A 24,113-nucleotide genomic window follows, 5' to 3' on the forward strand; every position below is an offset into this window, starting at 1 on the left:
CGCCACATAACAATATTTTGGTCAATGACAGACCACATATGTGACGGTGGTCCCATAAGCTTAGTACCGTATAGCTTAGGTGTGTAGTAGACTATACCTTTTAGGTTTGTGTAAATACACTCTATGATGTTAGCACACTGACAAAATTGCCTAACAGCACATTTCTTAGAACGTATTCCAGTCGTTAATAGGACGCGTGACTGTATATGATTTGCAAATGTTTTCTCCCGTTCTGTAGGTTGCTTTTCTACTTTGTTGATAGTGTCTTTTGATATACAAATTTTTTAAATTTTATGAAATCCAGTTTGACTATTTCTTCTTTTGTTGCCTGTGCCTGTGATATCATATCCAAGACATCATTGCCAACTCCAGTGTTGTGAATCTTTTGTCCTATGTTCTCTTCTAAGAGTTTTATAGTTTTAGGTCTTATATTTAAGTCTTTGATCAATTTTGAGTTAATTTTTGTATATGGTGTCAGGTAAGGCTCCAACTTCATTCTTTTGCATGTGGATATCCAGTTTTCCCAGCACCTTTTGTTAACAAGACTGTCCTTTGCCCATTGAATGTACTTGGCTCCCTTGTCAAAAATCTTTTGACCACAAGTGTGAGAGTTTATTTCTGGGCTATCTGTTCTATTCCATTGGTCTAGATGTCTATCTTTATGCTAGTGCCACACTGTTTTGATTACTGTAGCTTTTGTAGTAACTGAGGTTGAATATAGAATGTTCCATTTTGTGTTCTATTCATCTAAAAATCAGAACTCTCAAGCCTCTGTCCTGTTTATTTCTTGATCCAGCAAGCTACCTGCCACCATTTAACATTTTTGGGGAAAAACATTTTTAGTCAGAATAATGCAGCAATTCTCGAAGTGTGGTCCAGGGAAAGTGAGATCTCTTAGACCCTTTCAGGAGGTTCATCAAGTCAAAAGTACTTATACTAATATCAACATATTATTTGCTTTTTTCACTTATTCTCTTACAAGTGTACAGTCAGGTTTTTTTAGAAGCTACATAATATATTGCAAAAAGTTGAATGCAGAAGGAGATATGAAATTTCAGATCCTGCTGTCTTCTATTAAACCAGATACTGAGATTTGCAGAAGTTTAAATCTATGTGACTCTTCTCACTAATTTTTTTTAGAAAATATAGTTATTTTCTATAAAATTTTAATAGATAGTGGGTTTGTCATTACTATTTATGAATAAATATTTAAAACTCTTCAGTTTTAATTTCTAGTAAAAATCTAATCAATAGGTATAGCCCACATAAATAAAAGCTATTTGAGGCCCTCACTAATTAATAGTTTAAAGGAATCTGGAGACTAAAACTTTTGAGAGCTGCTCAAGTAATATATACTCATTAAACTCAATTTGGAAAAATATGGAAAGAACAATATTCTTAGTTGCCCCTAATTTCACCACTGAAATTAGAAATTAGGATTGAAATTAGAAATTAACATTTTGGTATATTTTTTCTAGTCTCTTTTTTTAAGATGGCTTCTTTTTTAAAGCACGTTGTTGGAATAACATTGTGTATAAAATTTTGCCTTTTTGTTCACTTGTGTTCTAATCATTTTTCCATGTTATTATGTAATCTTCAAGAAAATTTTAGTGATTGTGTAATATTCTATTTAGTGAGTATACCTTAGTTTATATAAGTTTCCCTTTTCTTGGTTCTAATTTTTGGCTATGAATCTTTCGTTTAGCACATACTTGAGGGCTTATGTGAAGGCACTGTTCATAAATGCTTTTTTATTTTTTATTAAGATAATTTCCTTAGATTAGATTAAGAGTTGAGTCACTGAACTAAACTTCAAAGGCAAATAAGGGAATATGCTAAAGAAAATCTTGTCTTTTGAGTTTTTTATTAGTATCAGACCACATGGCAAACTATTAAAAGTATTAGGAATTTATACAACTCCTTTGGCCTGTATCGTGTTGTGGAAAGATTAAGTGAATTAATTTAATGCACTTAGAAGAGTATCCTTTGCATTGAGTAATTTCTCAGTGTTCTTTTTTTTTTATGGTATGTATGTATTTATTTATTTATTTATTTTTGAGGAAGATTGGCCTTGAGCTAACATCTGTTGCCAGTCTTCCTCCTTTTTTCGTTTTTTCTCCTCAAAGTCCGGGGTAGATAGTTGTATGTCATGGTTGTACGTCCTTTTAGTTGCTCTGTGTGGGATGCTGGCTCAGCATGACTTGATGAGTGGTGCGTAGGTCGGTGCCCAGGATCTGAACCGGTGAAGCCTGGGCCGCTGAAGCAGAGCACAAAAACTTAGCTGCTACACCACCAGACTGGCCCCCTCAGTGATCTTTTTTTTGTTTGCTAGATCATATTTTAGATTTGACTCTTATTTTAATTTTGTAATTCAAATATACAGGTGACTAACTAAATGTTTTCCCAGGCTGCAGACCTCCATCTCTAACAGCTTGCTCCACATTTCTGCATCATTGCCCTACTGGTGCTTTAAAATAGATACACGATGATATACTGAATATTGATCTGACCAGAGTCTGTCATGTCTTTAAAATATCTTTACCCATCCCTCATATTTGTTGGATAGTTTGGTTGGGTATAAAATTCTAGGTTGGAAATAATTTTTCCTCAGAATTTTTAAGGAGTTTCTCCATTGCTTTCTAGCTTTCAGTGTTGCTGTGTGAAAGTCCAAAATCATTTAATTCCTGATCTCTCCTATGTGACCTTTTGTCCCTTTGTCTGAAAGCTTACAAAATGGTTTCTTTGACCCAAGTGTTTTGAAATTTCATGATAATGTATTTTTATGAGTCTGTTTTTGTTCACTGTGCTGGGTTTCATTGAATCCTTTCAGTCTGGAAACTTCCTTGAAATATTTGGTTGTTGATTTCCAGCCCTCTCTTTTATCTGCACCTCTAAGCTGATCTTTAGTTATCATTGATCTTCTTTCTTATTTTCCATCCCCTTGTCTCTTTACTTTGCTCACTTTCAGGGGAATTTCTTTAACATTATCCTGTAGCTGTTCTATTGAGGTTTTCGATTTTCTTGTATTTTAATTTGTAGGAGTTGTTTTTGTTTTCAGAATTTTTTTTAAAGCTAGTAACTTGTTCTTATCTCATGAAGGCAATGGCATGGCATTTTTTCTCTCTCAGGATGTTAATGATAGTTTGAGGGATTTTTTTTAAGTTTTCATGTCATTGCATAGTCTCTTCCAAGTTGCTTACATTTGACTATCTTGGTATTTTTCTTTCATATTAGAGGCTTTCCTTTAAATATCTGGTGATTCTTAACTTAGTTGGCTGTTCATATTTTAGAGTAGATATTAAAAAACTAATTGAAATCTCTGTACATGATGTTGGGGCTTATGACCAGTGGTTTTCACTATAGGATGATCTAACCGTAATGATTCATTGCTGAACCTTTTGGGGATTCCATAGTGTAAATCCAAACCAAGTGGTTTTTAACTTTCCCTATCCTGAAGTCACTGAAGTGGATGATGCTAATACTCTGTCCATAGGCCTGTATCTTCTTCCTGCTCACAGGCTCGTGATGTTTTTTCACTCCCAATTATCTATCTCCTAAGGTTCTTCGTTGCAGGGCTGACCTCACACTGCCAGAGTTTGCTTTATCAATGTACAAGCTGTGAAAGTGCCTAGGAAATTTGTTTCCTAAGGACAGCCCTTAACCAATGATTGTATGGGTACAACTCTGAAGTGTGGCCTACATTCCTCCGGAACTACCCTGAGGGAGTGAGCTAAAATTACCCTCCATGGGACTTTTGTATCTTACCCTTGCTTGGCTTCCTTCCCTTCCCTATCCTACTTCCCTACAAGTTTTTCTAGGGAATACTTTCTAATAAATCACTTTCACACAAATACCTCATCTCTGAGTTTGCTTCCAATTTAAGATAACCACTAATGTTTGGGCTGCATTCTCTTTGATAATTTATTATTTTGGGGTGAGATTAGACTGAGGTTTTCTGTGCTATTTTTGGGGGCTCTGTCAGATATTGGTATCAAGCTTTTACATAAAAGAAGAATTGGTTAAGTTCTATTTAATTTTCTGGAATGACTTATGTAGCATAAAAATTATGTTTTTGGGAAGATTGAAGTATTTTATCCTGGAGAAACCTGGACCTTTTTGAAGTCTGGCTCTTTGACAACGTTCTTTATTTCCTCTGTGATTATTTGTCCATTTAGGTTTTATATCTTGAGTCAGATTTGATAATTTGCTTTTTTTTTTTTGTGAGGAAGATCAGCCCTGAGCTAACATCCACACTAATCCTCCTCTTTTTGCTGAGGAAGATCGGCTCTGAGCTAACATCTATTGCCAATCCTCCTCCTTTTTTTTTCCCCAAAGCCTCAGTAGATAGTTGTGTGTCATAGTTGCACATCCTTCTAGTTGCTGTATGTGGGACGCGGCCTCAGCATGGCCGGAGAAGCGGTGCGTCGGTGTGCGCCCAGGATCCGAACCCGGGCCGCCAGTAGCAGAGCGTGCACACTTAACCGCTAAGCTACAGGGCCGGCCCCCGATAATTTGCTTTTTTAGAGAAATGAGTTTCATTTAGGTTTACGTGTTTAATAGCTATTTGTTATATAATGTGTTCTCTTGTTTTTTCATTTTATCTATGAATGTGGGTATAGTTTGAATCTTGGTGTGAACTGTAAAAAAGATATTTGTGAGTTAATTGAGGCAATTTGATTATAGAAGACAGTTGGAGAAATTTGATTACAGCTGTGGGTTGGATGAGTTCAAAGAATTATTGTTATTTTTGGTAGACATTGATAATTTCGTTAGGCATTTTGTAAGAAAAAGTTCATATTTCCAGAGACGTATATTGAAGTGTGTAGAGATGAGATGACTTGATGTCTGGGATTTGCATTAAAATTTTGTAATCGAAGAAATAATAAATGAAGTAAATATAGCAAATTTTAAAATTATAATTCAATCTGTGTTATAGGTATGTGGGGGTTGGCTCACTGTTATACTTTTGTTTGTATTTGAAGATTTTTATAATTAAAGTTAAAAATACCAACTCTGAGTTACCCCTCTGATGAAATTAGAACACATACTTCTTAGCACATTCTCTCTCACCCTCCTCTCCATTTTCCTTCACAGGATATGCCTTTTCTGCCTAGGTTTCTTGTAGTTAAATTACTATTATCGTTTTATCCTATGTAGCTTTTCTTTCCAGGATAATAACATTTCTGCTTTGTTTCATAATTACCACACACAATTACTCCACAGTTCTATATTGGGAAGGATTACAACCTTTCGTGTTGTATGTTAACACTTTCATTGTGTGCTTGATTCATTTGTGAATTTTGAGGTGTTTGTTTTAATTTGGATTTAGCTCTTAGCTGAATTATATCTTTAAGTAGGTAGTGTATCAAGGGTATATGGATACTGAGTCCTTGCATATTTGAAAATGTCTTCCTATTATCTTGATTCTTGGATGACAACTTGCTGAATTTTTAAGTCTAAGGGCTTATGTTTTCCCCCTCAAAATGCTTGGGTTTTTGCAGCATTTCTTTTAGCGTATAATCTTATAGATGAGAAAGCTCCCTAGTATTTTTTTCCTTTGTAGTTCTGCCTAATATTTTGCCTTTGACTTGCTTGTTTTTCCTGGATACTTAGAGTTTGTTTTTTGTTTTTTTAAGAGTGAAGTTCAAGATGTCTCTCAGTACTGATCCATATATTAGGTTTGTCTGGGTTTTATATGAGACCTTTAAATAGTCAGATGTGTGGCTTCCATTTCAGTGCATTTTCTTTTATTATATCTGAGTTTTTTCTTATTTCATTTGTTCTGTTCTCTTTTGGGAAATAAATTCTCTCTGTTGGCTCTCCGTTGTCTTTCGTAACTATCATCTTCTCAATAATTGCTTTAATCTTTTCAGTTTCTAGGAGAATACATGGTCCTATGTAGCTTATGATTTTCTTCTTTATGGAGTAAGTGTTCAGGACGGTGCTTTTCACCTATCTTTTGCATCCTATGTTTAATTTTTTTTTCCACTGCAAGATTTTTATGTAAGTTCCATGTATTTCTGTTTATTCACTTTTAAATAGAATCAATTCTAGCTAGTCTTGCTTAAAAATTATGTAGATAGAAATGTTTTTTATTACCTTCCACATATAAACAATTGTTTTATGCACCATTTGGATCTTTCCTTTAAAATTTGAGCTAGAGATTTGTGCTGCTGCTGGCTGATAGTTTCTCTATAGCCGTTTAGCTACCTGAGAGAGGTGAATTGAGGAGCTGGGACCTTGGACAGCTGCGAGTAGGAATTTTGTTTCTGACTTGTTCTGTGATTTCTTTTAAGACTCTAGGAGGTAGAGGGGCTTTACTAGGTTGGGGGCATATCGTTCAAATTTGGTCATTTTCCCCATTTTGTCAGAGTGAATAGTTCACTTCGATAAGAAGTTGGGTTAGTTTTGTGAGTCAGAACATGTTTTTCTCTGCATAGTTACCTTTGATCCATAGTGACTGGCCACCATTTTATATTCCCACCAGCAATATATAGTGCTCTAGTTTCTCCACATCCTCATCACCATTTGGTGGTATCACTGTTTTTTATTTTTGCCATCCTTATGGGTATGTGGAGATATCTCATTTTAATTTTAATTTGCATTTTCCTAATGCAAATGATGTTGAACATTTTCTCATGTGCTTATTTGTCATCTGTACATCCTCTTCAGTGAAATGTCTGTTCAATCTTTTGTGCACTTTCTAATTGAATTTTTGTTCATTTTTCTGCTGCTAGTTTTGAGAGTTCTTTATATATTCTAAAGACAAGTTCTTTTGTTAGATATGTAGTTTGCAAATATTTTCTTCTGGTTTGTAGCTTGTTTTTTCAGTCTCAGTAGGGTCTTTCACAGAGCAGGTTTTTAATTTTAATGAAGTCCAGTTTATCAGTTTTTCCCTTTTGTAAATTGTGCTTTGGATGTCAAATCTAAAAATTCTTTGCCTACTTCTAAATCCTGAAGATTTTCCTACTGTTTTTTTGTGTGTGAGAGGAAGATCAGCCCTGAGCTAACATCCGATGCCAATCCTCCTCTTTTTTTGCTGAGGAAGATTGGCCCTGACCTAACATCGATGCCGATCTTCCTCCACTTTACATAGGACGCCGCCACAGCCGGGCTTTGACAAGTGGTGCGTGGGTGTGCACCCGGGATCCGAAACTGCAAACCCCGGGCCACTGAAGTGGAATGCAGCGCACTTAACTGCTTGTGCCACCGGGCTGGCCCCTCTGCTATATTTTTCCTGAAAGTTTTGTAGTTGTATGTTTTACATTTAAATCTATGATCCATTTTGAGTTAATTTTTGTATAAGGTGTGAGACTTAGGTCAAGGTTTATATTTTTGCCTAGGGATGTCCAGTACCTTTTATTGAAAGGTCTTATCTTTCTTCCACTCAATTACTTTTGTCTCTCTGTCAAAAATAAGTTGAACATATTTATGTGGGTCTGTTTCTGGGTTCTCTGTTCTGTTCAGTTGATCCGTGAGTCTGTCCCTCCACCAGTACTAAACAGTCTTGATGTCAGTCACTATGTGATGTCTTGAACTCAGGTAGATTGATTCCTCCCACTTTATTCTTCTTTCCAAAATTGTTGTAACTATTCCAGTTCCTTTGACTTAACATACAAATTTTAGAATGATCTTGTTTATCTACAAAAAATCTTGAAGGGATTTTGTTAGAAATTGCATTAAACCTGTGTATCAATTTGGGGAGAATTGATATTTTTCTATGTTAAGTCTTCTAACCCATGAACATGGTCTGTCTCTCCATTTATTTAGGTCTTGATTTTTTTCATCAGTATTATTTAGTTTTTAATCATACAAGTCTTGTACATAACTCCAATTGTTTTATGTTTTTCATAATCTTTTCCTTCAGAGGGATTATTTAGAGGAGGGGAGTCATGTTATAAATGTTTAGCTGACATTCAAATTTCATTTAGATTCATTTAATTTCCCTTTTTTCTATAAATTCAAGTAAATCAAACTTAATATGTTAAGTCTTTAAAATAGCATGACTAATATAATCCAAATTCTGTAAAATTATAGCAAAATAGTTAAGAATCTGAATTCTTGATTCATATCGCTGGTGTGACCCTGGGAGGGTTACTAACCTTCCTGTGTCCGAGTTCGTCTGTAAAATGGGATTAATTGTCCCTAGTTAATGGTTTACAGGTAATCCATCTAAAGCTCTTAATATAGGGCTCAAACGTTAGCTATAATTCTCTCTCCTTCCATCTCTATTATTTATATCTGTTATGATATCTGTAATCTGTAACATCTGTAACATAACCAGATGTTAATGATAGTTGTTTCTGGGTGATGGGATTTGGGATGATTTCTTTCTTCTTCCTACAATTCTGTATTGCTTGATTTTTTTTTTTCTTTTTTTTTTTTTTTTACAATGAATTGTGCAAACCTGTCTCTTAAAAAATAAAGTAAAAATATAAATTTTAGTTGTCCCAGCACTTCTTTTGCATCTGAAATCTCAAATGTTGAGCCTGGAAATCTGTATGTTTAAAATGCTTCTCAAGTGATTCTGATTGAATCATATTTACCCATGTCCATGTTTACCCATGCCCTACCCCAGCAATGATTATCCTAGTTACTACTCATTTATTTTATTGACTTGTCCATAATTTTAGCAGCAAATAGAAGGATAAACTCATAAAGTGAAATACTCTTAGAATGTTCTCCTATATGGAAGGAATTAACTTTCAAGTACAGCTAAAATTATCAGACTTTTTACCCTTGGTATGTATATTGCTTTATAATTTGTAACATCCTGCTAATTTTTTTCTTACAGAAATACACTTTCGGGAAATGGCCCCTAAATCTTGGCTGAATTTTTTAACCTTCCTCTGTGGATCAGCAATTGGATTTGTTTTATGTTCTCAGCTATTTAGTATTTTATTAGAAGAACAAGTTGACACCCAGCCTAATATTCTTCATAATGATCCTCATGCTAGGCATTCAGATGATAATGGACAGAATCATCTAGAAGGACAGATGAACTTCAATGCAGATGCTAGCCAACATAAAGGTATGATTTATTTTATTAAGGAGTAAACATAAACAGTATTTTGCAGTCTATGTAAGTGTTGAGAGAATTAGAAATAGTTATTTATATGAATTTTGTTATATCACACTATATCTTTTGATGAAAATGAGCTTAATTCCAGATACTAAATGACAATTCTTGGGTTGCCTCAGGAGAAGGAAATTGCTAAGACCCAGATTTATTTAGGGGGTAAAGTATAAATTTTGAATTTATTTTTGATAGAAACAGTTCAAAAACTGTAATTTTGGAAAAGGCAAAACTTTTCAGATTAGACTTATTTCTGAAAATTTTCATTTAGTCTAATTTTGTTATCATGCTGTATATCTCTGTCTTTGGTTTTTGCTTTTGTCTTGTTTTGGTCTTAGTTTTTGCTTAGTCTTGTTTTTCTAGGGAAACTCAAAAGGTATAGATAAATCTCAGTTTATATTTTTATCAGGAGCTAATATAACTAATCTTTTCTCCTTTTGAGAGGTATAAAGTACTGGGGAAGTAGAGAACTAGGGATGTGTTATCGTGACCTCCCTTTCTGCTGGCTTCCTGTCTCTAACCACGTTTTCTCGATTGAGTCCTCTGTGTGCCCCTTACATATTGGTTTTCTCCAAGTTTCTGTCCTTTGGCTCTTTCTTTGCCTATGTGATATCATCAACCCCCATAATTTTAATTTCTATCTATTCCTTTCTGTCTTTATCTTCAGCCCAGTTCCAGACACTATGAGAAGACATTAACACAATTCACAGATCTCTGCAAATTGTGATTTATTTAACAGAAGAGAGTACAAACAGCTAGAAAACAATTGGAATTCTAGGATGCAGAGGGTCTTCATTAAGAGTTGTTTGTCTTATCTTTCTGGGAGTAAATTACTTCTTCCCTGCCTCAAGCAGAGGTTGAAGGGCCAGGTGACAAATCCTGGTTGAGTTTTATGAACTAGCAAGCACATGCATACTATTACAGATTATGTCGTGTTGTATGTTTATATAACAGTGATTCAGCTCTGAGCAGGTGCTCTGTGTTCTTATCATAGAGCAGTTTGATCACTGTGCACTTGCTTTGTAGCATCACTCCAGGTCTTCAAATGATCAGTTGGAACGAGGCGTCTACATATATTAGGCACCTACTTGTCCTGCTCCATGGTCCACGAAATGTAGGGTATGCTAAAAATCTGTCTATTTGTCTTAGATTTAACATGTGTAAATCAAATTCCTTTTCTTTTCTTTCCTACTCCTAAAACTTGCTCTTCTTCCTATATTCTTTATTTTATATAGCTCATTACCATCTGCCTAAGCCAGAAACTGTGAAGTCATGGTAGATGCTTTCCTTTGCTTACCAGTCAATCCCATTTGTCACTAAATTCCAGCAATTCTACTTCTTTACCATTTTTCAGATTTCTTCTCTCAATCCATAGTGCATTTTTCCTTTAGTTGTACTCATGTACCTGCATTCAACCAAACTTCACCATGTCTTCTGTTCTTTCTTCTAGTGAGTGTCCACTCATTTAAAGACCTTTTTTCTGTATCATCTCTTATTTTTCCTAGTATTGCTTTATCTCCCTTTCTCTGTTCTACTCAGGTTTCCATTCTGCTGCTTGATAGGATTTATCAGCTACTGCTTTCTTTTTCCTTAGCACATTGAACCCTTTGTACATACCTCCATTATAGCAACTCTTAGTACGTGGCAAGTATTGATTTGCATGCCAAGCTTCCTTACTACACTGTGAATTCTTCTGTAGCAGGACATTTGTCTTATTCATCTTTTCATCTTCTGTGCCAGTACATGCCTATACAAAGTAATTAATGAGTGCATAATTAAAAGAATGAGAAAGAATATCTACCAGATCACAGCAGTGGGGAGAAGGTTTTCTTGCTCTAAGTGAAACATATGGAGGCTTCCAGCATCCAGCATTTTCCTTATCCATCCAGGACTTGGTGTATCTGTATGTTGGAGATTGGGCTCTTCAAGTATATGAACCATGAATGCTCTCTGACTGACAATAGGGTAATTTTTGTCTATTTTGAGATTGTGTATTCTTGATATTCAGAGAGGCATGAGAATATTTTTATGCCTTTGCCCAACCTTCCCTTCTATTCCCTCTCAGTCAGTTAACTAGAAATTTATGCCTTCAGTTGTTCATTTTTCACAGGTCTGAGCTTTTGTAACTCACTGGTTGACCTTAACTTTAAGGATATGATTCCTCAGCATTCTGCCTAGAGTATCACTACACAGAGTGTGGTTTTGCAGGCTCTTGCTGGTCCACAACTAAATAAGTATTGAAATCAGGATTAAACTGAAACTTTTATGGTAATTTGACAGAGTAATTTTGTCTAAATCTAAAAATAAAAACTTTTGGGGGCTTGTATTTTTTATTTCTTTTTTTTATTTTATTTTTCTAAAGTATATGTCTCTAACTAATGAAAATAAAAATTGATTCTTCACCAAGCACTGATCTAGAATCTTATAATTAGACTCGTCCTCTAGACCAGTGTTACTCAAAATGTGGTCCTAGCCTGACAGCCTGTGTTTTGTTACCTATTTGTACCCAGATAACAAACTTGCCCCAGGATGTAAGTCAGTTAATTAAGCTCACTGCTTAGTTAAGTGGACTTTTTTGGGGGGTAGCAAGACTTCTTCGATGAAAAAAGTAGTATGTTGCTTTATATTCTGGCATAAATTCCTTATTTCTTTGCAAACTGGTACTTTGAAAAACAGTGCTCTAGACAATCTTGGAAATATTACCTCTGCCTGTTCTTCTGTTCTGTTTCTAACTGGTGGATCTGCATTTTGGAAGGAGGTATGTTACTATCAGAAGTAATCTCAACTCTACATTAACTCTTCTCTGAACTGGGGTCATGAAAGCCTTTGTAAAACCACTTCAGGGTGCTTATAGAAATTCATAACAGTGGACTTGTGTGAGCTTCACAGTGAACTGCCACTTCAGCAGCATGTCTTTCCTGCCCTTCAGAAGCTTATTCTGAGCAGTGAGAAATTCCTGTCAATGTTCTGTTGAGAAACAGCTGAAGCTTTCTTTGTAGAATAAAGTGAAAAACAGAGACTATATAAGGCAGTGCTTAATTTGTGTACGAATCACCAGGAGAACTTGTTAAAGTGCAGATTCTGATTCAGTTGGTTTGGGGTAGGGCCTGAGATGCTTCATTTCTAACAGGCTCCCAGATCTTGCTGATACTGTTTGGTCAATGAACCACAGTTCAAATAGTAAGAATTTAAGTCATAGTGACAACTCTTTTTAGCTCCAATGATCTCCTGGGTAAGATTGACATGAAACCAATCAGTCAGCATGTCAATTCATATTAGGTTGAGTTTTGATTTCTTTCAGCTAAATCACTAATTGTAGAGAGGTAAATAGAAGGGGGGGAGTCTTTGAAATTGTTTAAGAAAATATCTTCTTCAATATAATTTATTTGGATTTTACATCTATGTAAATATAACTTTAAAAAATTTTGTTTAATAGATGAGAACACAGACGTCGCTGAAAACCTCTATCAAAAGGTTAAAATTCTTTGCTGGGTTATGACAGGGCCTCAAAATCTAGAGAAAAAGGCCAAACATGTCAAAGCTACATGGGCCCAGCGTTGTAATAAAGTGTTGTTTATGAGTTCAGAAGAAAATAAAGACTTCCCTGCTGTGGGATTGAAAACCAGAGAAGGCAGAGACCAACTATACTGGAAAACAATTAAAGCTTTTCAGTATGTTCACGATCATTATTTAGAAGATGCTGATTGGTTTATGAAAGCAGATGATGATACGTATGTTATACTAGACAATTTGAGATGGCTTCTCTCAAAATACAATCCTGAAGAACCCATTTACTTTGGGAGAAGATTTAAGCCCTTTGTAAAGCAGGGCTACATGAGTGGAGGAGCAGGATATGTACTGAGCAAAGAAGCCTTGAAGAGATTTGTTGATGCATTTAAAACAGACAAATGTACACATAGCTCCTCCATTGAAGATTTAGCACTGGGGAGATGCATGGAAATTGTAAATGTAGAAGCAGGAGATTCCAGAGATCCCACTGGAAAAGAAACTTTTCATCCCTTTGTACCTGAACATCACTTAATCAAGAGTTATCTACCTAGAACCTTTTGGTACTGGAATTATAACTATTATCCTACTGTAGAGGTAAGTTTAGAAATTTTATTACTGTATAAGTACTTTTACTTTTGTTTACTTTTTTTAAAAAACTGGCTAATATGTGTTTCTTTAGTACCAATAACTAAGAATCTCCCTTAGTCTTTTTTTTTTCAATTATTTTATTGAGGTCATAATGATTTAACCCTTAGTTTTTTTATATAGAGTGGCAATTTAACAAAGTAGATGACAACAGGAGTGTCAGCAATAGTCATTCAACAAATACTAATACTACTGTGTGCTAGGCACTGAGAATATAGCATAAATATGGCCAAGTTCCAGTTCTCATGAACCTTACTTACCTTCTGGATGAGGAGACATACAATAAACAGGCAGACTAGTCAAGATATTATATGATTTTAGGTAGTAGTAAGTGCCCTGAAGAAAAATAAAGCCAGGTAAGGGGATGGAGAGTGACCTGCAGTGGAGTGGGGTACTCTAGTTTGGGTGATTAAGGAAGGCCTCTCTATGGGGAGACTCTCGGACAGAAACCTGAGTGAGGTTAGAGAGCAGGCTGTGTGACGATCTGGGTAAAGAGCCTTCTAGTCTTCAGGAACAACACATGAAAGGTCTTTCTGAACCTCAGTCTTATGTTCAAATCCTGCCCTTTCACTTAATAGTTGAATGACCTGGGGTGGACAGAATTTGCGCAACTTCTGAGCCTCGGTTTTCTTGTTTGTAAAATAGATCTAATCTACCTGTATCGTTCAGTTGTAATTACGGTATAGTACAGTGCCTATCATGCAGTAAGCACCTAATAAGCCTTAGCTTTCATTTTACACCTTAGCTGACAATCTTGAGAATTTTATCTAAAGTGTATTATTTTATTAAATATTTCAGATGTACAGATATTTGAGAAGAATATAATATTTTGTACCCACCAACCAGCTTTGCCAAATATTAACGTTTTGCCCCATTTGCTTCAGATTGTTTTAAAGAAGAAAGTATAGATATAGTTGAGGCCTGTGTACCCTCCCCAATCCAGTGCTCTTACCTCCTTCTTCAGAGTTAACCACTCTCAGGAATTTAATATTTATCATTACCATGCATGTTTTTATATTTTTACCTACATGTTTATGTACCCCTAAATAATATATTGTTTTGCAGGTTTTTAAATAAATGGAATTTTACCATATGTATCCTTGTACCATTTGCCCTTTTCACACATTAAAATTTATTAACATTAATGTATCTGTTTCATTACTTTAGACTGCTGTGTAATAGTCTAATGTATGAATAAACTATAATTTATCTGTTCTCCTGCTGATATACATTTGGTAGATTGTTGCTAAGTTTTTCACTATTATGAGCATTGCAGCAATGAATGGCTGAGGGAGACCAGGAATCTCGAAACCTAGCTTTTAGACTCAGATCTGTTATTGATTAATAATGCCTTTAGGGAAGTCACTAGTACTCTATGCATTCTTTTCTCTGGTCCTAAGATACAAATAAGACACTTCATGCTACCATTCTCTTCTTTACAAGCCATTGTTTTCAAATCATCATCTAGAACAGTGGTTCTCAACTGGGGGCAATTTTGCCTCCCAAGGGACTTCTGGCAAAGTCTGGAGACATATTTGGTTGTTACAGCTGGGAGGTTGCTACTGGCATCTAGTGTATAGAAACCCACTAGAAACCCACAGGTTTCTGCCCACTAGATGCTAAACATTCCACAATGCAAAAGACAGCCCCCCCCACAGCAAAGAATTATTTGGCTCAAGATATCAGTAGCACGGGGGTTAACAAACCTTGACCTAGAACATGTGACCCAAGCTTTAGGTAATCCACTTTAAAAAGATACTTTGAAGCAAATCACGACTGCTTCTGCTGTCAGTCACCAGTGTGTTCCTGGTACTTATACAGGTACGATAGCTAATCCTTAGAGTAATTCTGCATTTAATAGGTGACAAAACTGAGGCTCAGGAAAGTCAGATAACTTGCCTATCCTGATAAGTAGTGTACACAGTATTGCAAATCACTCTGATTCTCAAAGCTCTTGTCACTTCCATCATGAGCTCTCCTCTACAATTAATGGGATATGTGCCCGAAGAAGGGGGTTAGGAGGATATGTTAGAATAAATATTCTGTTGTTGGAATAGAATTCCACTTAAATAAGAAAACATTTTAAAGTTCAGTTCTATATAATTAAGCTGTTTGAACCCTTATGCTAACATTTTATTGCTATTGTAGATGCAACAATTTCCTAGACTATAAAACAAATGTATTCCCGTCTGCCTTTTGATAGTCTATTTTTGTTTTGTTTTAATGACATACTACTTTGAATGCTTTTTGTTATAGCCTTCATAGCAGTGATTAATTCATTATAAATGCTCTTTAAAAAGTTATACATTCAATCCTCAGAAACCTCTTAGTAAAAGGAAAACGTTTTTTTTTTTTTTTTCTCGCTGGGAACTAATGGTGAGTGGATAATATTGGGTTTTGAATGCTTTTCTGATGTAAACTTTTCTTAGTATATTCTGACGCTTCCAAGATTACTTGACCTCTTCCCTTCCCATACGAAATTATACCCAAACTTAAGAACATTACAAATGCATATAGCAAATACACCTGAATGCATATAAGATTTTACTGAGGGTATCTGATATTGGGTACACATGTAATGATAGCAAAGGGACATCATAATTGTCATTATTGTGTAACCAGTAAAATAACCTTCTTTCCTTTTAAGAGTACTGCCCACAAACCTACAAATAGAGTATACCTAACAGTATGCTTTATATAAACAAAATAAATATTTCTATAGTGCATCTTTTATTTAAATTATAATGGTTTTTAAAATGGATGGCAAAATTTATGTTCTTTCTATAAAATTTGTTCTTTCTATAAAATTTATTCAGTTATATTGAAGACTATAGAATAGACATAGAAGTACCAAAATTGACCCAACTTCTAATGTTGCCTCTTCTCTTTCAGGAACTTCTATATAAACCCAATGTGAAGTCAAACTTCTATTATTACTCATCCATAATTTAATAAATTTTCGTCTCCCTAAGTGAGTTACTATTTTCAAAGCGATCCTAAATTTTGTAAATACACTTTTTTTCTACAGTAATCACTAGAAATACAGTGTAGAAAAATTTTACCTAGCAAGTTAGGGTGTGAGATGTTCTAGTTGATCAAAGAATTACATAATTGGTTCGTAAGTTGTTTAGAACTTACTCTTCATATAGTTCCCTTCTCACAACACCTTCTCACTTCCCTAGGAGTGAGTCTGTTCCCTAAGAATAAAGTCTAACCAAAGAATTTGCAGGCTTAATACAGTGGATTTAAAATAGATGTATAATTATTTATATATACATAAATCATATGTATCCCTCTACATGTGAAATTGCCTTTTTCGTAGGTCAGAAATGATCAAATACGATTTATTCTATTCTTTGGTTTTATTAACATTAACTGTAATCCATCTGAAACTTACTGGTATATGGTTGAGGTAGAGAGCTCCTGGTTTTTCCAAAGTAACTAGTTTCTCCAGTACCATTTTTAATTGAGTCTTACTTTCATTACTGATTTAAAATACCTCCTTTATCATACATATAGCATTACTTCTAGTAGGATCGGTATCTCAGATTTCAGTTTTGCTCCATTGTTCTATTTGGTTTTGGCTCAGCACCATATTGTTTTGAACCTTGTAGCTTTACAAAATTTTTAAGTTACTAATCTAGGAGTGTGTATTTCTCTCCTTTATTTCTCTCTCTCTCTTTCTTTCTGAATGTTTTGGCAACTCTCATGTCTTTATCCGTGTATAAATTTATTAATTTAGGGACAATAGATATCTTTGCCCAGGATTTTTTAAGTTATCTTTTAGGTCTCTTAGTAAAGTTTTATAGTTTTCTTCAGACCTTTATTTCTTCTTCAGTATCTCCCTAGGTATTTAATATTTTTGTCACTATTCTATTTGGGCTCTTTCTTAAAACTTTTTAACTGGTATATAGGAAAGCTGTTGTTTTTTTTAAAGTATCTTTAAAATCTGACCCTGTTCTTGGATTCTTTGTTTCTGATGATTTTTCACTTAACACTCTTGAGTTTTTGGTGTAATCATAATCATATGCAAAGAACTATTTTGTTTCTAATAATTATAGCTGTTTTATTGTCTTTTATTGCTTATAATGCTTAATAATAACAGTATCCTAGCCATCCAGTAAAAAAGCAATAATGCAAATAGAGTGTAACATAATTAAGGCAGTAAATCTTATTAAAAATATTATTGCAATATTTCAAGTCATATAAAATTGCTTCCAGAGAGGATCAGCAATTTAAAATTAACTGCTATTGTTCTAGTCTTTTAGTTTAATATGCACTGGCCAGTATAGTATCCACTAACCACATATGACTATTGAGCACTTGAAATGTGGCTAGTCGAAATTGAGATGTGCTGAAAGTATAAAATTCTCACCTGATTCAAGGACGTAGCACAAATAAAAAGAATTATTTTGTTAATAATTTTTAAAATATTGATTGTATATTGAAAAATAATATGGATTTATTCAGTTAAATAAAATATCTTCAAATTAATTTCACTTATTTTTACTTTTTAAATGTGGCTACTAGAAAGTTTTAAACTGTGTTATGTGGCTCACATATATCTATTAGACAAAACTGATTTAGATAATCACAACTTATCTGTTTACTTTTCGTATTTGTTTCTATTCTTATATTCCCTAAAGGTGTAAAAATTAGGCACCAGGTAATTTTCCAGTGCCTACATAGTTGTTCAGGAATCCCACATACCCTGTGTTTGTTTCAAAGGAAAATTCAGAGAGAAGGCCAGAGAAAATACACTGGACAATTTCTTGGTAATTTTTACTGCACTGTAAGCTACACACTTCCAAACATGAATTATTAAATGTTCAATTTAATAGGTCAGTATCAATCTTCTCTGGGAACTTTCTAGATTATCTTTCTCCTTGCGTCCTTGCAAAGACATTAGATAGAGTCTGAAGTTTTTTTGGAGTCATCTGGGTAGAACAGTCTCCAGACACCAATTCTGACCCCAAAATGACCCAGTGGCTGTTTAATTCTGGGACCAGGTTTTTTTTGTTTGTTTTCTCTATTACTTTTTCATTCCTGTTTGTTGTATTTTTGTTGTTATTTTGTTTTTGTCTTTTTTAAACCTGTTCTCATACCAACTCTTTTAGGAATCTTTGAGAATTATCTAACTGAACAAAGGTTTAACTCTGACCTGCTTACTGAGAGCCACCTGAATGTGGTTATTCTGTCAATAAAAGCTAACATTTATTGATCATTTACATGGGCAAAGCATGGTCCCAGGCGTTTTATGCACGTTGTCTCCTTTAAGTAACCATCTTTTGCACATGGGGAAATTGAACCTTATAGAGATTAAATAACTTGTCCAAGGTCATACACTAGTTGGCAAAATTTAGATTCAGGCCTGGGTTTAACTCAGCACTTGCCTCTCAAATACTGTACCGTTGGGTTGAGATGAAGTATTAGGGTGCAGGCACATAATGGGCAAGGCTTTGTAGTCACTGAATGCTCCAAAGGTGTCTTTCTGAGGCTGAGTCAAGCAAAAATTTATAGTGAGAAAATTATGCAGAGAAAGCAAAACTTGGAGAAATGGAGCTTTATCTTTTGTATAACTGCCTCTTTCATTTGAAGAAGTCTCAAGACTTTTTCTGCTAAAACACTCTAGAGTGTGAGAGAATATTATTTCAGTTAGAAATACTTGAGCAATTTCATGTTTGGTTTTAAATCATTTGGAACTCTAAAAACTCTTGGTTTCTTCCACAGGTTGAATAAAGTAGATGCCTCTGCTTTACTTTGCCAGCTTTGATACTAGATTCTCTTAAAATTAGTATTTCCTTTATCAGTATGTGAATATTGTATGTTAGCAATGTGCTATTTATTAATGATGCCTATTTCCGCTACTTTTTTAGGGTCCTGGTTGCTGTTCTGATCTTGCAGTTTCTTTTCACTATGTTGATCCTACAACTATGTATGAGTTAGAATACCTCGTTTATCATCTTCGTCCATATGGTTATTTATACAGATATCAACCTGCCTTACCTGAGAATATACTAAAGGAAATAAGTCGAGAATACAAAAAAGAAGATCCAAAAGTGAAATTGGAAAACCTCGAAAGAAAAACAAATGAACAGAGGTAAAATGTCTAGCACTGCACTGAAGAAGAACTTCTGCATTTCTGATATAGAACACTGGAATCTCAGTGAGGAATTCTAAGTGAACATTCCGTATTAGAGATCTTTCATATGAATGACTGTAAACTGAAGCTTTAAGTGAGCTGTGAAGTCTGTTAAAATGTTTTGATACAGTAATATATATATGAAAAATATGTGTTTTTAAAATGGTGGCCAGGCAGAGGGACTAGAAAAGAGATTTTGTTGCCTGTTCCTGACCACATGTATTATTGTCACTGAGAAACTAAAACAGTTAAATTTGCTAAAACTACACTGCACCATGTTAGTAACACACACATGATGCTAAACAGATCTGCCTTAAAGAAAATTTTAGAAGGAAATACTGTTGCTCGGTGTTGTTCATAAACTCAAGACATGAGTTTATATTTACAGTGTGATATAAATGAACCAAACTCCTCCCACATTCACATGCAGTTTTTGTCTAATGAAAATTTAGCTGTTCATGATTGGCAGTATTTCTTCCAGAAGAAGGTAGACTAAGAATGGCACGTGTCCTAAAGTGCATTAATAAAACCACATTTTGAAATTGTCATGGGCCTTGACTGTATTATATACTTGTTCTAATTAGTAGTTAATCTTGTACTGAATCTCGGTTGTCTCTTTTCTAAATATGTTTAACCATTCTTGAATACCATTCTCAACTATTAATATTTATTTACTCAAAGCATTAATAGCATTCTATAAACATGCATTTTTAAATATTGTGTTCCCAAATTTACCCATTGTTAATTATGGGTAACTAATAAATAGTAAATTTAATGCTATTTGGCAATGCTTTTGTTATATCACTGCCATTCTCAGGAATTACTAAGTGACATTTTTAATTATTTAAAACTCTTTCCAGCTACATAATTATAGTTTCTTTCATTCTCATCCTGTTGAGAGATGAGAATTTGTTTGTGCCTTTCATAACTTGTTTAAAGCAGTTTTGAAATTCATTTTTAGGATCTGAGGTGGCTATTAGTTACACTGGCAGAATCATTTGAATGCAAGATTTTGATCAGAGTTAATTAAAAACATCAGAAAATGCAGAGTCCTTAAACTCAATATGTCAGGTGTTAAAAGATATTGAAATAATTTATAAAGAGCCTGAATTTTGATGCTGACTTACTATTTGGAGATGATTGTTTTGCCAATGGATAATTCTAACAGAGCAGAGTACCCATTCAAGACTGTCATCAAAAACACATTCATAAATATTTTGTTTTCATTTTAGTGACCCTCTATTTAAACAGTTTCTAAAAGGAAAGAATTTTAAATTTTTGTTGTCTTTAGCAATATTATTTGAGTGTATCGTTAACAAAATATTTTACAGACTTTCGGTAAGATTATCTTAACTGTTATAAGAGATTTACATTTCTCTTATATTTATGATTATGCTAGTTTTACATGGCTGTCACACCGTTGACTCTGCTGCTTAGCTAAATAGTTACGTTTGTTGTGCCAAAACATGTCAAAACCACGTCCTCTTTGGATGGTGTATTTGAGAGGATGTTCATCTTAGTCACTAATTGTGGGCTACTTTGTCTGCATAGTGAAAGCTCACACCATTTTTACTATTAAATTGTTTTTTGTTGTTTTCACGGCTGTATCATCTGCCAAAATTTTAAGGCATTCATTCTATTCTTTGAACAACTGTTCGCCTTGGTGTGGATATTAATTTCTTTGCAGTCCATATATGCAACTTTTTTGTACTATGTATAAATGATTTGTCATAAACATCCAAAAAACCTTAAAATTTACACATAGGAAATTAACATTGTGATGACTCCTGGTGTCTGGAGTCAGACTGCTTGGGTTTAAATTCTTGCTCCATCACTTACTAGTTTTGTAACCTTGAGGAATTTACTTTAATCTCTCTGTGCCTCAATTTCCTCATCTGTAAATTAGGGACAATAATACTACCTACCTCACAGGATTTTTTTGAGGATTAAATAAGTGAATATATGTACAGCTTTTAGAACAGTGTCTGGCCCAGAGTATGGAGCAATTAGTATAAGGTTTTATTGTTATTCTGTTACCTTGGGGTGTAAATATTTGTTTTAAATGAATGAAAAATCTGCTCTAATCAAATCAGATCTTGAAGGAAATATTTCATACATTTCTTATAATAAGTAATAGCTAGTTTTTCTCTGATGCCTACTGTATGCCAGATACTGTGCTTAGATACTCTGTGTACATTAGTGTTAATCCTCACAAATTGAGTGTTATTCCTGTATTACAAATGAGAAAACTGAGGCTCAGAGAATTAAAGTAACTCTTCTGCTGTCACAATGCTGGTAAGTGACAGAGCTAGGATTTATACTAAAAGCCTGTTTGTTCTCTGTACCATGTCAGCCTTGAGGGTTAGTTATTTAGCATTATTTCCATTTTTACTTATTGACATGTGACATCTGATACACTGGCCAGTAATAGTCAAAGTAATCAGCCAAATTGTTGTAGGGGTTCTCAGATTTTGTTCTTATACTCTTGCTTGGGAGCTTGTTAAAATGCAGATTTCAAGACCCTGATTTCAGAAATTCTGATTCTAGCATGGGGCCCAGGAATATGCATTCTTACCAGATATCACTGGGCAGTGGTTCTTAAAGTCTGGTCCCAACTAGCAATATCAGCATCACCTGGGAACTTATGGGAACTGCAACCTCTCCTGGGCCCCACGCCAGACCTGCTGAATCACAAACTCTAGGGACGGAGGGTAGCAGTTATGTTTAAAAAGTCCTTCAAAAGTGAGTCTTGTTCATGCTAGTTTGAGAACCATTGTCCTAAGGCCTAGGTGATTCTGATGGCAAATGATCCTTGGAACATGCTGAGGATTACTGCCCCATAAGTAAAGTGTCTTTCAAAGATTTAGATAAAGCATGTTTAGATAAAGCATGTAGATCACACTACATTAAATGTGAAAGACTTCAAAGATAAAGAGTCAGTGGATCCATCATTTTGGCAAAATTCTTTAGCTTCTTCAGAGTGACTAATATCAGGGCCCACAGTAACATCTGTAATTCTCCGACTTTAGTAATTTCCCATTTGGGCAGGAAGGGTTCATTAAGTACTAGTAAGTACATACTAATTCATTAAAAGTATACCTAAATAAGTGTCATCAAAAATGTTCACAATTGTTAGTAAAAAATTTTAAATAGAGGTAGCAAAATACTATATTATAATATGCAGAATGTTTTTCTGCTAATGCATATTATCAAAATTTCATCACTTTCAAGAATCAGTTGATTGTCTTATATGACCTATAAGCAAAAAATTCTCCAAATATTTGATAGAGCATATAAAAGCAATTTTTGTGATCATAATGACTGACTTACCATCTTTTAATTTAAGATCTTTGTCATTTGGATAAGTGATTTTAGTTTGGTCTCAAAATATAGGGCTTTGGCTAGCATATGTTCTCTAATAACAATATACTGGTATTTTCAAATGGGAAGTTCATTGATGATAGCAGATTTTTGTCTCAGAGTTTAATTATTTGTTTTCAAATACCTTAAATTTTAGAAGAGTTTTTGTTTCTGTAAGAATATTCTAAAATAAATCACTGACTAGTTTTTAATATTTTCTGAAATATGGTAATTGGATTTGAACATTAAATTTGCTTACTGGTTATTGTCATAATTGTTTCTTGAGTATTTTTCACTTCCTTGAGCCTATTAAGCTATATTATTACCAGATTGAGGCTTGAAAGATCCCTTGCTTGATTGATTAGATCAAGTCCATCCTTTTATTCATTTAAATTTTCCGTTCATTAGTGTATCCTTTGACAATTTCTGCTTCTTTGTATTTATTGCCCTTCTTTATTTCCTTTCTAGTTAATTTCCATTTTCCAACTACTCTTAATGCTGCCTTCACAAGGTTAATTTGGCTGTCATTAGTGATTACAATTTATATCTCTTACTGATGATTTTATACCTATTAACTTTAGGTTTCCCTGTGAGTTTGGAAGCAAAAATCTAATAATAATGCCTTCTGCCTCTCAGGATACTTGCCCTACTTAAAAATCTACAATTTTAAACTAATGCTAGATATACAATTATTAAATGAAGTAAAGTTATTTGGATTCCATCACTCTCCTCCCCCTGCCCCCTTTTTCTCAAAGACAAACAAAAAAAACGCATTTGCCTCATTTCTCTCCTTCTTTATAGTAGGCCTGACAGAAACATACTTAAGAAATCTGGGGGACAACCTGTGGTTTCTTGTATTCTAAATATAACCTCTATTGATTAAAAAAAAATGACTTATGTTTATATATTAGAGTTGAAATAGAAATTAATACAAATTAGAATAAGAAATTTTACGAATTCTCTTTAGAGAAACCACTCTAAAACTAGTTTAGAGTTATAGTACTCTATTTCAACTCCTTTACCTCCCTAGTTTTCAGTTTATATCAATTAAGTTTAAATAACTTTGCAGGGCCGTGCAAATTAATAATCCATATAAAATATTAAGGGAAACTAATCTTACTGCTAAGCAGTGTGTTATATTACACAGTGAATGTTTGTGTTTTGGAATTTTAATATTATGTAAGGTAATGGTATCATGAATGGTTTAAAAATGTCTGGTGACTTGCTTATTTTAAGTGATCACCAGTAAGTCAGAAAAATGTATTTTTAAATGTTTTTTAAAGTGCCTTTTGAACATTTTTAAACAATGGATTTAAATAACTGCATAAAATAAATTACCATGTTTAAAGCTGTTTTATCTGATTATTTTTAACTGATGTA

The 24,113-nt window shown here is 34.1% G+C and overlaps 1 protein-coding gene across 4 annotated transcripts in view; it reads left to right on the top strand.

The window, feature by feature from the left end:
• C1GALT1 (core 1 synthase, glycoprotein-N-acetylgalactosamine 3-beta-galactosyltransferase 1) overlaps positions 1 to 22,945 on the top strand; it is a 32,691-nt gene extending 9,746 nt beyond the window's left edge. For 2 of the 4 annotated variants that reach the window (XM_004431383.3, XM_014788198.2), the window contains exons 2-4: positions 8,795 to 9,031; positions 12,513 to 13,180; positions 19,108 to 22,945. In XM_004431383.3, coding sequence (XP_004431440.1) covers positions 8,795 to 9,031; positions 12,513 to 13,180; positions 19,108 to 19,335 — 1,133 coding nt within the window. In that variant the 3' untranslated portion in view covers positions 19,336 to 22,945. Of the gene's footprint in view, positions 1 to 8,794; positions 9,032 to 12,512; positions 13,181 to 16,123; positions 16,219 to 19,107 lie in introns of those variants that run through there. The other 2 variants (XM_087423328.1, XM_087423394.1) reach the window with 2 other exon arrangements.
• Positions 22,946 to 24,113: the final 1,168 nt, after the last annotated feature.

The sequence above is a fragment of the Ceratotherium simum genome, chromosome 1 (genome assembly GCF_057802395.1).
Source record: "Ceratotherium simum simum isolate JZ-2026a chromosome 1, ASM5780239v1, whole genome shotgun sequence".
In the NCBI taxonomy this organism is placed as follows: Eukaryota; Metazoa; Chordata; class Mammalia; order Perissodactyla; family Rhinocerotidae; genus Ceratotherium; species Ceratotherium simum.